This window comes from Leptosomus discolor, chromosome 18 (assembly GCF_034619465.1).
Source record: "Leptosomus discolor isolate bLepDis1 chromosome 18, bLepDis1.hap2, whole genome shotgun sequence".
In the NCBI taxonomy this organism is placed as follows: domain Eukaryota; kingdom Metazoa; phylum Chordata; class Aves; order Leptosomiformes; family Leptosomidae; genus Leptosomus; species Leptosomus discolor.
In genome coordinates this window covers 8,701,531-8,716,596 of record NC_141408.1, presented here as the reverse complement: position 1 = coordinate 8,716,596, position 15,066 = coordinate 8,701,531, and the positions used below count along the sequence as shown (strand labels likewise).

The window sequence follows — 15,066 nt, the reverse complement described above, 5'->3', positions numbered from 1 at the left end:
GTTTGCAATAGATGGTTTGATCTAAAACCAGTGCGTCGTCGTAATGGGTTGTGGGTTCTGCAGGGCACGCCACATGCCATGACAAAGTCCCAGTCAGAGCCGCGGTGGCACAGCTGCACCACCCTGTGCAGAGCGACACCGGGGATCAAATGCTGAGGGAAACGTACTTGGTCGTCATTTTTTCTGATGCTGCAAATGAGTTCCCCAAAGGCATGGGGGAATGTTTAAGTTAAGACAAACAAACCATGAGCTGCTTACTGATGAATGCTGATTATGGTGAGTTTGGCTGCTTCTTTTTATGCATGAGAGCCCAGAATTTCCCTGCTGACATCCGTTCAACTGCTCGGCTAAAATGGTGTTGTTTCATCTCTGTAATGTATGCAAGAAAAAAAATCTTCTCACTTAATAACACTCTTAGCCTTTCATTTGTGGTTTTTGCCTTCCCCAGAGATTGAGACAGTGAAGCTAGCCCGCTTAGTTTTTAGCAAACTGCATGAGATCTGCAGCAACTGGGTGAAAGACTTTCCACTCCAGCCGAAACCCCACCGCTACTACGAGACCTCCATCCATGCCATCAAGAATATGCGCAGGAAGATGGAAGACAAGCACGTCTGCATCCCAGACTTCAACATGCTCTTCAACCTGGAGGTAAAAAGAGATGATGTGGAAGACAAATGCATATGCTAAATACAGTTTCTGTTCTGGGGGAAACTAGGCAGTCTTCCACGGTGAAAAGGAAAGCCCTACCTGTGACGGACCGGAGGAGGACTGGCAGTCAAGAGACAAACCTGGTCTCCAGTCAGTTCAGTTGATTTTCTGTAACCGTAGTGGCAGTATGACACGCGGTTTCTACGTAGGGTATAGAGAATAGAAGAGCAATTTTCACAGACTTCTGGTGGAATGTCGTCTAACTAAGCAAAGTTTGAACCTGGCCCATCCTGATGTAGCCACTCGCGCAGTGGCTGAAGGACTGGCCTGCCCTCGTGCAGAAAGCAGCCCTGCTTTTGCGAGTGGCTTTTGTAGGACCACGTGCTAAACCAAGGTAGGAGCCTCTCTTTGGCTGAAGGCCCAGGCGTAGAAGAGGATTTCCAGTGGAAATGAGGAAGTGGTTCACTTTACAGTTCATCACTGAAGCCAGTTGTCTACAGGGGTGGGTCTATACGGCTTTTCAACCCTTTCTCTTGGGAGGAGGAAGCCAAAAGCAAGAATAGGGAAAGAATTATAGGAGAATGGGGTGCAGTTCACACAAGAATCTATCAACACGAGTAGTTTGGTGCAAATGGAGCCAGACTTCCCTCCATTAATTTCTTTATGTGACCATCAGTCAAACACTCACGCTTGCTCTTCCTTCAGATATAAAACTGGACACTGAAGAATAGTAAATAGAAGAAAGTGGCAAAAATCTTACCTTTAGGATCAAATTGCTGCATAATTGATTCTTTATTGCATCACTTTAATAACCACCTTCTGCCCCAACCACATTCTTGCCTTTAAATGATATTAATGCAAACAGAGGCAAATGTTTCCTTCTCCTGTCAATTGTCAGCTTTCTTATTCCAATTTGTGTTGGAGCCCATTACTTTAAAATTACAATGTGCAAATATTCTAGTCGCTGAGATGGCTGTCAAGGTTGAATTGGCACTGACAGTGGGTTGGGGTGTTCTGTGTGTAAATAGGCACAGGAGCTGCTGTCTCTTGGTACCGCATTGTTTCTCTGTGAACAGATAAGGGGAAGCTGAGAAAACTGACTTGAAGATGAGTGATTTTGCTGTATTTGATTTGTGAATGTAATCACAATTATCTTGTGAGAGAGTACATACAGGTTTTTTTAAAAAGACAGGCATTTAAGGTGATACGAAGTAGATTTAAAAAATAAAAAAAAGAAAGAACAACGAAAGCAGAGGCTGGCTGGCTTCACATTTTAACTGTACTGGCACTCTGTCCCTGGTGGATTCCAGTCTTGATGTAGACTTCATGCAAACTGTATTGGATGTTCTTCCCTCTCTGTGGTTTTTGCAGTCACAAAAACTCCTGCATGATTTGATGAGAATGGCACTTTCTATTTGAGTTGAGTGTCTGAGTTGTAACAAATGGGACATAAGGAGCACTGAGAGCGCTACATGGGTGATCCTTGCAGGGCATCTTTTGCAGTTTGCAGGTGGAATTCATCAGCAATAAGGTGGAAATTTCCCACTGATGTAAGTGAAGGTGGTCCGAGTAGTTTGTTTTTCCAGTAGAAACTCCGCCTCTAAGTGCGATTTAACGAGGATGCCACAAATCGCAAGTTCAAAAGTTTTAAGACATTCCCATTGGCTGTTTGTGTTTCTTTCTCCTGAGTTGTTTTCTCAATGTGTTTCCATTGACAGGACCAAGAAGAGCAAGCTTATTTTGCAGTGTTTGATGGTCATGGGGGAGTAGATGCTGCCATCTACGCCTCCATCCACCTCCACGTGAACATGGTCCATCAGGAGATGTTTCAGCATGACCCGGCAGAAGCGCTGTGCCGAGCTTTCCGGGTGACCGACGAGCGCTTTGTCCAGAAGGCAGCCAGAGAGGTGATTGAGTTACCTGGGCTTGACTCCAAAAGTGAATCTCTAAATTCTGTCTTTGCTAGCAGGGGTGCTCCAAGTGCCGGGCTGAGCACAGGCCGGGGCTCAGCACAGAGCTGTCCGTGCCATCCATAGCACCGGTGCTCACTGGTGGGCTTCTTCAGGCCCCATACAGGTGTCAGCCTCCACTTCTCACAACGTCCAGTTCATGTAGAAGGAGGATGCTGCTATTCTTGCATTCCCATGCCAACTAGGTTTAGTCCTTGGGGTGGGTTCTTTTTTCCTTGTCTCTACAACATATGATTTTCTTGGCTCCAGAAAGCAAGAATAAGTGGACAACTGACTCCTAGGCCTCCTGAGCTTGCACAAGGGCTGAGTTAAGCGCAGGGAGCTCAAGACGTTTACGAATAACCCTCCCTCCGAGATGGTTAATGTGCAGGCGTTTCTGTCACCAGATAGGAACCAGGCACGGGAAGTCACTAGAACAGGAGCGCAGCAGATCCCTAGCAAGGCCCGGCTTCTGAAGGGCGATTCCAAGGCAAGGGAAGTCACGGGGCAAAGTCGAACACACTTGTGTTCAGCCGGGAAGGCTCTGAGGGGCTGTGACTGAGCAGTCGTAGCCGTAAGGAAAGCGCTGCCTGTCCCTCCCCGGGAACAGGCTGTGTGTCGGAGTAGCGACATGTTCTGTCCTCGCCTTAAGCAAGAAAACGCTTTGAAATGGTTCTCGTTTGCTTATTTAAAACCAGGGGCGTGTTTTTTTCACCCTCTCCAGAGTCTGCGTTGTGGAACCACCGGGGTGGTGACTTTCATCCGAGGAAATATGCTGCATGTGGCTTGGCTTGGGGACTCCCAGGTTATGCTTGTGAGGAGAGGCCAAGCTGTGGAACTGATGAAACCCCACAAACCAGATCGAGAGGTGAGAACGGCCTGTCTTAACTACACCCGGTTTTAAATACCACCGAAGCTGAGCGGCATCAGCTGCCTGTGGGATGCTGGGACAGTGCGTGTTGCCTTGCCAGTGTCTCTCAGAGCAGCAGCTTGTGTTCCCGTTACCCTGGTTTGTCGGGAAGTGTGTATGGATTTGTGTGCAAATCCTTTGTTCTCATCTGTTGGGGCCTGCAGCCTCCGCCATGCTGGGTTTGTGAAAGCACCAAATGTTTGTTGGAGTGTTGAGGGTGCGATGGCAGTGCTGAACGCTCTGGCCACACAACCCTTGTGTTCCCTCGCTGTTTAGGATGAGAAGAAGCGCATCGAGGCACTTGGTGGCTGTGTGGTCTGGTTTGGAGCCTGGAGGGTGAATGGGAGCCTGTCAGTCTCCAGAGCTATTGGTAAGAGTGGGCTTTAATTCTTTTTTCAGACTTGCTTTTCTTTCTAATAAAAACTGAAATGTTCTTGTGATCAAAATTTGAAATACAGCTGAAGGTGGACCCATGAGTGATAACCTCTGCTTTTTTCCTCTGCAGTTTGAGGGAATAATTTCCAAATAATTGCCTTAACTTGGGGTAGGAGTCGCTGGCTCCATGCTGTGTTAATAACAGAGCTTCCAGATGCTGTGGCTGCAAACCCACAGTCTCGCGTGTCTGTGTGTTGTTTTTCCACAGGGGACGCTGAGCACAAGCCATATATCTGTGGGGATGCAGACTCTGCCTCCACTGTACTAGATGGCTCTGAAGACTACCTCATTTTAGCCTGCGATGGCTTCTATGACACAGTCAATCCCGATGAGGCAGTCAAAGTGGTGGCTGACCATCTAAAGGAGAATAATGGCGACAGCAGCATGGTAGCACATAAATTAGTGGCATCCGCTCGGGATGCCGGTTCCAGCGACAACATTACTGTCATCGTGGTATTTCTCAGGGACATGAACGCAGCAGTCAATGTTAGCGAGGAGTCGGACTGGACGGAGAACTCTTTTCAAGGTGGGCAAGAAGACAGCGGGGAAGATAAGGAAAACCATGGAGACTGCAAACGACCGTGGCCCCAGCACCAGTGCTCAGCACCCGCAGACCTAGGGTATGATGGACGAGTGGATTCCTTCACCGACAGAACTAGCTTAAGCACAGGATCCAGCGTTAACCTGTTTGATGATCAAGGCTATTTAGACCTGACAAAAACAGAAACTAGTACACCTCAGAGTGCCAAATGTCTGCCACCAATTCAAGCGTTTAGTCCTGGCCTACCAAAGAGTGTGAATTTGGTCAACGGCTTAACAGTGAAGAACGAGTCACCAGAGCGCACCACGTCATCCGTCTGCGGACAGAGCGACCCCAGGGAGTACAACGCTCCTCTTAGTTTGGGTGCTGCGGGGCAGAGCATCTACAGGGTGAAGGGTTTATCCTCCGTCTTCTTTGGGCTGGAAGATGAACTGCTCAAATCCTTGGGAAAACGAGCTGCGCTCTTTCACTCCCGGCTCTGTACCGGGAAGAGGCGACGAGGAGCCAGGCTCAAACCAAAGTTCCGCGCGCCGCTCCTGGCTCGTGAGCCTTCCCACATAGAAGGGTCGGGTCTGTCCTTACCTGTCCGGGGCCGCGGTAGCACGAGGCTGTCGGTAAGACACTCCCCATGGTGGAGGCTGGCTGGTCATAGCGCTTACAGCGAGAGCATGTTTTTGATGCGAAGACAAAGTAATTGTATATCAGATTCATACCTTCATCAATGCTGTAAAATGTAACCATGTCCCTCGTGTTCCCCCGTCAGACTCCCAAAGTAGACATTCCCAAAATAAAACAGGCATCATCAGAAAGCGAAAAAAGGCGGGCATTTCCGAACTGTACTCCAGTCCCCTGCAAAGCTCAAACCATGTGTAAATAGATCTACTAGGAATTAACAAATGTAGTTGTTTCAATCTCAATAAAGTTTGCTGGCGGTGCCACCCTGAGCAATGCCACAGCCACCCGACCACCCGCACACACGAGTATCTAGCCACATTCACCAGGGAAAGCCGAACAGCTGGTTCACGTGAGCAGACACGGTTAGGGAACGGTCTTTAACAACCCAGAGAGCCGACCCTGCCTGAGGTACGTCTGTGGAGCAATACATAAAGAAAGAGTCTGGTTTAGAACTACCAAATTTTTTTTAGAGTGGGGGGGAAGTTTCCGTAGAAGTCGAGGTGTGGGGGGGTTGTTTGTGTTCTGCTTTCTGTTTATTTCAGGCGAGCACTAAGATGAATTAGAAAGTTACATCCACTTTTGCAGGTAGATGACTAAAAGCCATACAGGGTTTTACCAGGTAACTTAGGAATGGACAAACTAAGCTCCTGCCACTCTGTTCTCAGACTCCAATTGAGCTACAGACTCATAATTTACCTATTTTTTTCATGTAACATAAAATGTGGAATATGAAGAAAACTCTTTTTGTAGTTTTTAAAAAATTATTTCCTATGGCTAGAGGTGCAGTGTAGGGAATTTCGTATCTTTCTGGTGCTTTTAGTGGCATTTCTCTTGTTTGTCAGTTTAGGAAAATGTTCTCACTTAGTTTCAATTGAACATGATTGTGCTTAATGCTTGGAGCCAACCTCTTCCCACCGTAACTTCATCTCAGGTCGTAAAAGAAACCAGTCTGCGGAGACGTTCAGTACAACGCTGCTGTCACTCAACCAGTCAAACCAGAGAACTGCTTGCGAGAGATAATGAGCAACTTGATGAGCTGTTTGGGTTTGGTAACGATTCCTAGATGGCAAAGGCATAACTTAATACAGAGTTGCAGCAGGAAGGACGGTGGGATGTTGTGCCTACGAGGAGCGTTAGTTACTGCTGCAATTTGGGGTTTTCCGGCACGTGTAGCAACGGGGGCCGGGCGGACGGAGCCGTCCAAAGCAGACGGAAACGCCGTGGGTGCGGATGAGCAGGGGCTGCGCTTGGGGCTTAGTGGAGAGGGTGAAACTCCCTGGCAAGCCGCAGCTCTGCTTCGGTTAAGCCTGGGCTCGGAGAGGGGAGTGAGGAATGTCAGTCGCCCTTCTTTTCCTCAGCAGAGCGTTGTTTATCCAACTGGGAAACAGTCCCCACCAGCTCTTCCCCCCTCTCGAGCTGATGTCAAACCCTTAGGGGAGCGGTTAGTTGCGACGTGAGTAAGCAGACGACTCCCAACAGCTCCACTAAACGCACACCCCGTTACCACCTTTTGTTACAGTGAGACATTTGGAAGAGTATGAACAAAGTCAGTCTTCATAGGCGTCTCTTGTACAAGTCATATCATTTTAGCAGTAACAATTTAATAACAGTATTAATATTTAGCTAGAATTTGCAAAGTATTTTAATATGAAGTAGGCAGGAGATTATCCAACACAACGAGATGGCAAGGTTTGAATTCTGCCAATTTCCTCTTCTATCTTTGATGCACTATTTTAAAAGCAATCTGATGAACAGCAAGAGGCTTTGTTGAGTAACTGGGAGTTGGAGTGTGGCTTTAGATTCCTTTGATCTTTTACAGACTTTTTTTTAATCTTATGGGATCATTGGCTCTTATCTGTCATCTTACCAGGCCTTAGCTGTTGTCAACGTCCTCTTTAGCTGCAGCATATGTTCCAAGTCAGATTTACTGGGGAAATTTGAGAAACCAGGAAACGGTAAAATATGCAACTCCGGGGCATCTCTGCGGTGCCTTTGTTTTAAATTATTCACAGTAATAATGACGCATTGGAAGTCCATCTCATAGCTGACTGTCGCGCTTCGGGGAGAAAGGCGGTGTAAGTGCAATTCTTCGCGTGAGTTAATTAGAGCGAAACCCCGTTATGGACGATAAAACTTCTTCCCAGTCTGCAGGAGCAGTTGAAGAGCACTGGACTGCGTGTGCGCTGTCTTGGGAAGGATCTAGCTTTTTAGGTGTGGATTCATAAATGATGATAATTCTGCGACTCGTACCATTTATCTTGCTAGGAGAAAAAAAATCTACCATCGTAGTTCCAGTGTGGTCAGGTAAAACCATTGTATAGATAGCAAGTGTTCATTTCTTCACTAACTGCATATTTATAGAGTAGATAGGAACCATTTGTAAGGTAAGTCCTTTAAAGTTCTATAATATTAAAAGTAGTGGTTATTGGTCTGATATATGCTGCTCTTGATTCTACACACTAGACAAAAAAGCAGTGCTTTGTGAAATGCAGTGTTTCTCTTAATGCCACTGGTGATAGGAAGTAGTTCTCTTCAGTTCAGAATCCTGTGCCCTTATTTGCTGCTTGCTAACGTAAGCAATAATCCCTCTCTAACGGTATCTAAGTGTTCTGTATCTCGTACTTTGATTGTCTATCTGGTGACAATGTAAAAATATTAGGCTAATATAAAAGTATCTAATTGTATTTATTAACTGTTGACACTGAGATTCAGTCTGTGACCTGTGTTTTGTATTTTTATTGTGTATCTTAGTGGTGGTGAAATTTGTATAACGAATCTTTCCAATAAAGAGCTGAAGTATCCCTTTTCCGCGTTAACACACCCCGCATCAGTTTCAGTTGATGTGTTAACCGTGGTTGCAGAACTAGGAGGTAGGTAGTGAAAACATTTTTTTTTTTTTTTTTTTAATATTTTTTTCTTTCTTAAATGGTGTTGGTTTTGAGAACCGGGCTCCAGGCGTTTGTCTGAAGCTGCTCAAAGCTTGCTCGTGAGCTCTTCACTGTGAGAACTGGCAGGACTCTCTCCGTCCCCACGCTGGTGGTTTCCTGTGTACACTTTAACCGCGAGGAATGTCTGCGTTGCAGGGAGCAGTATAGCACCAGACCAGGGAGCTGTTAACCCATTTCGATTTGCACTAAAGGTGGGTGGAAACGCATGTATATAACTTTTCTTTACCTAGAAGTGCCATCAATTGTCCTTGCAAGTTAACACCATTCAGCATTTGATTTAGATTGCAGTGCAACACGGACGAAGGACAATGTCAAAGCAGACTTTAACTTACGCCACATTTATAGTGGTACATCGTCATAGAAACTCCGCTCTGTTTTTGGAACACTGTGTGTCAGTGAGAAACGCGTTGTCCTATGGGCAGATAAGATGAGGCATAACGAGTTCTGTGTTTATAGACACAGCTGCTGTAGTTCAGGTCCACTATCCCCTCACTAAATCCTCCCGACCCTGGCAACGTTCTGCAGGAAGAAAAAAATTAGAAAGATTGGTCTAAATTAGGGGCTGTTTTAGCACAATTTCTTCACTCGGCACTAGTCACATAAACAAAGCCATCGAAGGGGATACTGCAGCTTTGTTCATGCCTGTAATTCAGGGCAATCTTTCTTTAATTCATATCCTCTTTGCAACAGGAACAAAACTTTCTACCCTTGTATCATGTGCAATAAGTAATAATGAAGCATTAATGCAACCTCTGACTTAAATGTTCGTATCCTTTTCCAGTCCTCGCTAATCAGGCGATCGCACTACACTTGCCAGCATTAAAGCTAAAGAAAAAAATAACCCCCACCTCTTAGGGTCTAGTACAACCGTTGTGTGTCGCCATCGCCTTCTGTTAGGTTTTTTCCTCTCCTTCCCTCTGGAAGACACCTTGGAACAAGAGCAGGGGAAGCTGGCCGAGACCGCCCCCAGTACTTCTGCTCCCGCGCGAGTACTCGTGCCGATAGCCGGGCGCGGGGTCGGTTGCTGCGCCGGGTGCTCCTGTTGACCTTTCTGTATTATCTTGTTCATGAAACGAACGTGTTCTTTGTGAAGTGAATAAATTAAAGCTAACCAGTTAAGTGGTGGGACTTTCCCTTTGCAATCTTGTTCTACAGTTCACATCTGAGTTTAGTTATAACCATGTATTAGTCATCCGTATTTTATTTATGAAAGCTGTTTATACAGGAAAAACTGTTGAAGTTTTACCAATATCTTAATAAAACAGCAATTTAAACCACCCTTCAGCTGGTCTGTTTATTTAAGAGTTAACAAAGACAGCAACCACCCTCCAGCTTGAACGTCTTACTGTGGTGAAAGCCCCTTCCCCTTGTGTGGTGTGTAACAGAAAACAGGGCCATGCAGCCTTGCCCTGGGGGGTACCTGGGGGTCACCCTGTGCTTCCCCCAGAAGGGGAAGGGGCAGGGAGGGTGCAGTGTAAGTTCATTAGACAGATCAGTCTTCCAAGCCTCTTTCCCCCCGTTGTTTAAAAAAACAGCTGGATGTAAAGGAGTTCTCCAGCAGGCAAGCAAAGCCTGCTGGTACCAGCTCCTTCCTTGGCCCGGCGAAGGCTGGGCTCCACCTCCAGCACAGCTCCCAGGGCTCCTCACAACACCTGCCTTCAGCCTGGGGGGCCTCCTACAGAGAGTAAAGCACCTGCGAGGGGTGAAGAGGCAGCCCTTGCTGCTTGAGCTGTGCGCAATACCCAACCTCCAGCCCCCCGCAGCAGTAAACACGCCCCTGGCCCTACCCCAGCACGCAGCTTGTCACAGGCCCCAGTCACGCATCTGCGCACAGGACAGCTCTGGGCTGCACCTCCTGCCGGGAGCTGGGAAATACACAAAACCACGTTTGGGTAAAAACTGTTGGCTCCTCCTCTATTCCTGTTTAAATGGATGAGATTTAGGCATTTGGTCTGGCTTCTACAAACATAGCTTTAAGACTCCCAGATGGAGTGAAGTGGTTTTCATTGACCAACTCGGGGGAAAAAGTGACAAGTGTAGGGCAGGAAAGAGTTCTTCTACAAGCAGCCAGGCGTTACAGCAAGAGCGAGGCGAGCTCGGCAGCGGCGTACTACTGCCCCTGACAGCCCGTCTCTACCACTTCACTTCTTGACACACAAACCTGTCAAGCTTCACACCAGATTAACATTCATTTTATTAACAAAGTGCAAACAGGTTTAAACGATGAGTCGTACAGCACTTACACTGCGGGACATTCACAGAGCAATGAACATCAGTACAGGCAGCCGAGACGAGGACAGCTATCGGTTACAGTCACTAACCAGGGGTTCAGCTTCCATCATAGTGTAGCAGCTCGAAACGCAACCCACAGGGGCAAAGAGTTTGGCAGCGTGTGCGGCTGGTCCAGACCACGGACTGAGGAAAACACCGTCTGTGCCAGCTATTTTACCCCAACTCCCGCTCCATCGTGCCTGCAGGACGTAGCAGCTTCACAGAACCAGTTCATACCATTTAAAATGAGGACATTCACAGTTACTTCAATGACACCACAGGACGCACAGCTGGAAACGGGGCTCCGGCACCTTTTGGCCATATTTTCAGAGCCAGCAGGAATGTAACCTTTAGTGTAAGGCCTTCAGACCTGGGACTGGGGCAAAAGGACCTTTAAGACAACTGCAGAAGAACCACACAAGGGTATTTACCAGAACAGAGCGCGCACACAGCCAGGAACAGCAGCCTTGGACTAAGCTCCAGTGAATAAATGCGCCTCTTCCCGGGGACACGAGCCGGCGGGTCTTCGGGGCCCCACACCCATTCTCTATCTGCTCCAAAGAAAGGCAGCGGTCACCGAAAACCCTCACACCGCGACAGCTTTAAGGCTTCAAGCAAGCGCAATCTTACGCATCAAAATTTTATGCCAAGTACTTAAATCCAGCCAGTTTTCAACTGACGATGCCATCAGCATGCCGGCCCTCCCCCAGCACGGCGCCATTTCCGCCCCACGAACGCGGGCAGCAGCGTGGCGCCGGGGAGGCAGCGGCTCACCTGGGGGCAGAGGAACCGCAGCGCGGTCAGAGCGTACAAACGCCCGCCTGTCACCTCCCAGTAAGATGAACATCCCCTCTGGTCTCTGCAGCTCGGGGAGCAGCAGGGGCAAGGGGCAGCCCCAGGGCTACAGCCACCTCAGAGGGCAGCTGAGGCAAAGCTGCAGTTACCTGGTGCCGTCTTCTCCAGTAACAAAGCTGAGATCATCAGGCCCGACTTGATCGCCCTCTGGGAACATGGGGCACCGCTCTGAGGCTGAAACAAACCAAAGGAAAACTCAGTGACGTTTCCCAGCTGAGCAACGGGAGGACAGCAAGCTAACCCTCCATCACCTGCAAGGCCCGCGGTGCAGTCCTTCAGTCGGTACACAACGGGCTTGACAGAGAGTTAAGACTGCCCCGGGGTTTAAATTTAAGAGACCTATAGTCAAGCACAGATACGAGCGATGTTTTGATTGCCCCGATGAGCTGTGAGGTTTCAGTGCCTGAGCCGAGCCTTAGGCCACACTGCTAACGCGTGTGGGATGCCTGTTGAGGCCAAAAGTCAACTTCATCTAGCGTCAGCTGTCACCTGACAGCTTTTAATTTGATCAGGTTAAAGCTCTTCAAAGAAACAGGAGTTTTGGGAACTACACTGAAGTGCTCAAAGCACATTCCTGCCAATGAAGATGCGAATCCACCTCTAAGGCCGTGGTTACCTCCCCGTGATCAGCCTGCCGCCCGTGCCCAGCCTGGTACAGGGAGTTCCAGCTCAGAACTAGAGCTAGGGGCTTTCCAGCAGTTCCCCAGGGGACTCGCCCAAACTGACTTCTCAAGGCTAGAAAGAGTTCCCCCTCCCGTTTTGGTCTGGTTTCAATCAGGATCCCGAGAGAGGGGTTCCAGATCTTACTGGTGCTTGCCTGAGCTCTAACAGCCCTGGGGCACCGTCAGAGATCTCTGCTCCTGCAGCGTCCTCTGCCGCAGGAGCCCCAGGGCAGACGCCCGGCAGCGTTTGGGAAGGTGGGCTCACACAGTCAGTCCCACCTTCGCTCGAGGACTGGACAGAGAAGGCATGGTTAAACCCCTCCGAGGCAGAGGCGGCATCCTCCTGCTCTTCGTTTTCTGTGTCACATTCAATGTCACTGTCACTGCTCATTCCTGGTAGGAGATGAAGGACATGCTTCTGACATAGCCCAGCTGCAAAAAAAAAAAAAAACAAAACCCCAAAAAAACCAAAACCACAAGGCAAAAATGACAGCAGTAAGATCTACATAGCTGCAGCATTCAACTTTTCCCCATGTACGAGTTACCAGTATCAAATACCAAGAGCTGGCAGGAGACCAAGAGAGAAGGAGCAGGTTCAGAGCCGAATGTATTCACCAAAGCACGGAGGAATTCGCCGGAACAGTGGGTACCGGCCTGCAAACGGCCCTTGGGGCTGTGCAGCTCAGCTCACGAGGAGCAGCTCCAACGCGTCACCAGCTGAGCGCGGACTCGGGTGTCCCCAGCTCCTTCCTCTCCGAGCTGCACTCCCCTGCCAGCTGCGCAGCCCACCTCACAACCGGGACAGAAAACGAAGGTTGCTTCTTTAACAGTTACGAGGCAGCGCGACCTGCGGTGCAGAGGTACCCACCGCACCCCTCAAGCAGCAATGCTCTATTCGAGTCTCGCACAAACCCCACGCTTTTCCTACAAAAACAAACCAGAGCTGCTGACAATCAAGGCGGCTTCCTTTTGTTTTGCCAGACCTTGCGCGTGCATTGGCAGCACTCAAAATTCTCCCTTTTGTACGGTTTTGCAGGTGACACGGGGTTTGCTCTGCTCTTCTTCTTAAGAGCTGATGCTCATGGCTAAGAAAAAGCAAGTAGCTACGTGAGGTGCCAACTCTACTGTAGTTTTCCCTCTGAAAGGAAAAAAAGGGTAATATTTGTTTCCTGGGGTTTTTAACAATGAAGTACTTCAGTTTTTAAAACATTTTCCTATTAGGCTCTCTGCTATAACAGGAGAGCTGCGGGAGCGCATCACAATCACGCCGCAGTGACTAAGAGCAGAAATTCAGTTTTGTCACTGAGAGACCTTCTGTAAATGCCAACTCCTACACAATATTGCACACTGCAGATAGAGATGGATGCTGGCACCTTAATATAGGCTTTGCGCTACAATTCAGTCATTGAAATTCAAATTAGTGCAGGGGTGGAAGGCAGGAGAGTTTTAGCAAGATAAGAAAAACTCTTCTACGTGGACTTTCAAAAAAAAAAAAAAAAGTCAGTAATATTTTTTTCCAGCATGGAAAGGACGCAGGAAGGGAGGGGGAAAAGTTTCCTCCAAGTCTCTAAGGAAACTGGCTTACGTACCACAGCACCCGACACGAATGAAATGGTGGAGAGATTCCAGTGCAGACGTGGGGGTAGTTACCAGTGTGGTTTGTCCCTGAAGGCAAGAGACCTAAAAGCCAAGGTCACCAGCTACTATTTTAATTGGGTAAGAAATTATTTTCAAGGCCATGCAACTGAACACTGAAGCAAAGGCCTGGAGACAGATCAAGAGGTACAAAAAGCAACGAATCCGGATAAACGGGCGGCACCATGTAGCGTCATCTGCCGGGTCTTCACACGCCTGCTGCCCCGCGCCGTCACTGTCTCTCTGCAGAGAGCAGCCACACAGAGCTGTTCTGCCCTCGCTCCGATTTATCCTGCAGCTCCCCAGTGTTACAGCAGAGTACGACAGCCACAAAAACAGGTTCTGGGTTTTGTTGGTTTTGTTTTGTTTCTCCTTTTTTCTTTCCCCTTCAAGCTATTTCCATTACAGAAACGGATCATCACAGACTGTGATGTCACACTGCATTTGCCCACTACAACATCCAATTTACCTTCCTCTGGCCCTGCGGAAGCACCTTCAGAAAGCATACCCTGCACCTCCCCAGGTTCAGTGTCGTTTTCCAGACCACCTGCCTGTGCTCCTTCTGTACGGCATCCTTTAGAATTTGATCTGAAGAAAGAATTTACAAGAAATACAAAAACCCGGGTTAGAAATTCAGCTTTAACCCTTTTAGTGCCACATCTAGATTCCCTCATTGTTTAAGTCTCTTGCATATCCACTTCTAGATTTGATTGACTTTGAAATATTTAAAATCTTAAAAAATACAAAAAGTTTATGATAAGCATTTTCCAAAAATGGTGACTCCAGCTATTTAGAGAGAAAATAGCCCTAGTACTCCACTGCACCCAGCTGAGTGAGTCAACAGGGAGTTGTTACTACAGAATTGCTGGGAAGTAGAGCCACAGTGAGAACTATTGTCTGAAATGAGGAAATCAAAAGCGATAACTGTCGGTTAGAGGGTATTTTGCAAGGAATCACAAGAAAACAGACTGGGCTCTGCCTTTCAAATCAAAGTTTCAGACTACACCCACAGCTGATCAAACTAAGAGAAAAAATTAAAAAAGCAGGAAAGACTACTTGTAACCTAGTTACAAACCCAAAATTTGATATCCAGAGGGAACAGCAGCAACCAAGTAAACTTCAAAGTAATTTGTCTTCCATGCTACAAGCACCTGGTTTTAGTGGATTGGTATTTTTTTTCCTAGATCAAGGGAAGGTGGGAGAGGAGATAATACGAGGAAAAAAGAATAAACCCCTTACCCTAGAGCACCAGCTTTTCTGGTCTTTTCTACAGCAGCTAAGCCATTTAAGCCAGAAACTCCCACATCGGCATCTGAACCTTCGCAAGGTCTTTCCTCTGGCTTCGGCAGTGCCTCTGAAGCGCCGCTGCTCGCCAGGGGCCGGGCCGAGTGGTGCCGACTGCTCAGCTTTGAGCTCCCTACGCCACCTGAGAAAAGAGGGGGCGAAACTCCAAGCGCATCCAGGCTGATTTGAGAAGCCTCGGGATCCAGCTGTTTCGCATCACCAGTGCGGTTCCCAACACGCGCGCATGCACCTT

General features: G+C 48.0%; 2 protein-coding genes across 5 annotated transcripts in view; one reads left to right on the top strand and one right to left on the bottom strand.

The window, feature by feature from the left end:
• The window catches only part of PPM1E (protein phosphatase, Mg2+/Mn2+ dependent 1E), a 66,208-nt gene extending 60,985 nt beyond the window's left edge, over window positions 1-5,223 (top strand). Inside the window, exons 3-7 of the mRNA XM_086475256.1 lie at window positions 449-648; window positions 2,367-2,555; window positions 3,322-3,465; window positions 3,784-3,877; window positions 4,151-5,223. Coding sequence (XP_086331382.1) covers window positions 449-648; window positions 2,367-2,555; window positions 3,322-3,465; window positions 3,784-3,877; window positions 4,151-5,220 — 1,697 coding nt within the window. The 3' untranslated portion in view covers window positions 5,221-5,223. The remainder of the gene's footprint in view (window positions 1-448; window positions 649-2,366; window positions 2,556-3,321; window positions 3,466-3,783; window positions 3,878-4,150) is intronic.
• Window positions 5,224-11,317: 6,094 nt separating this feature from the next.
• TRIM37 (tripartite motif containing 37) overlaps window positions 11,318-15,066 on the bottom strand; it is a 29,649-nt gene continuing 25,900 nt past the window's right edge. The window contains exons 21-24 of one of the 4 annotated variants that reach the window (XM_086475041.1): window positions 14,769-14,955; window positions 13,999-14,117; window positions 12,174-12,326; window positions 11,318-11,427 (exon numbers count right to left, since the gene is read on the bottom strand). In XM_086475041.1, coding sequence (XP_086331167.1) covers window positions 11,318-11,427; window positions 12,174-12,326; window positions 13,999-14,117; window positions 14,769-14,955 — 569 coding nt within the window. The remainder of the gene's footprint in view (window positions 11,428-12,173; window positions 12,327-13,998; window positions 14,118-14,768; window positions 14,956-15,066) is intronic. The other 3 variants (XM_086475037.1, XM_086475039.1, XM_086475040.1) reach the window with 3 other exon arrangements.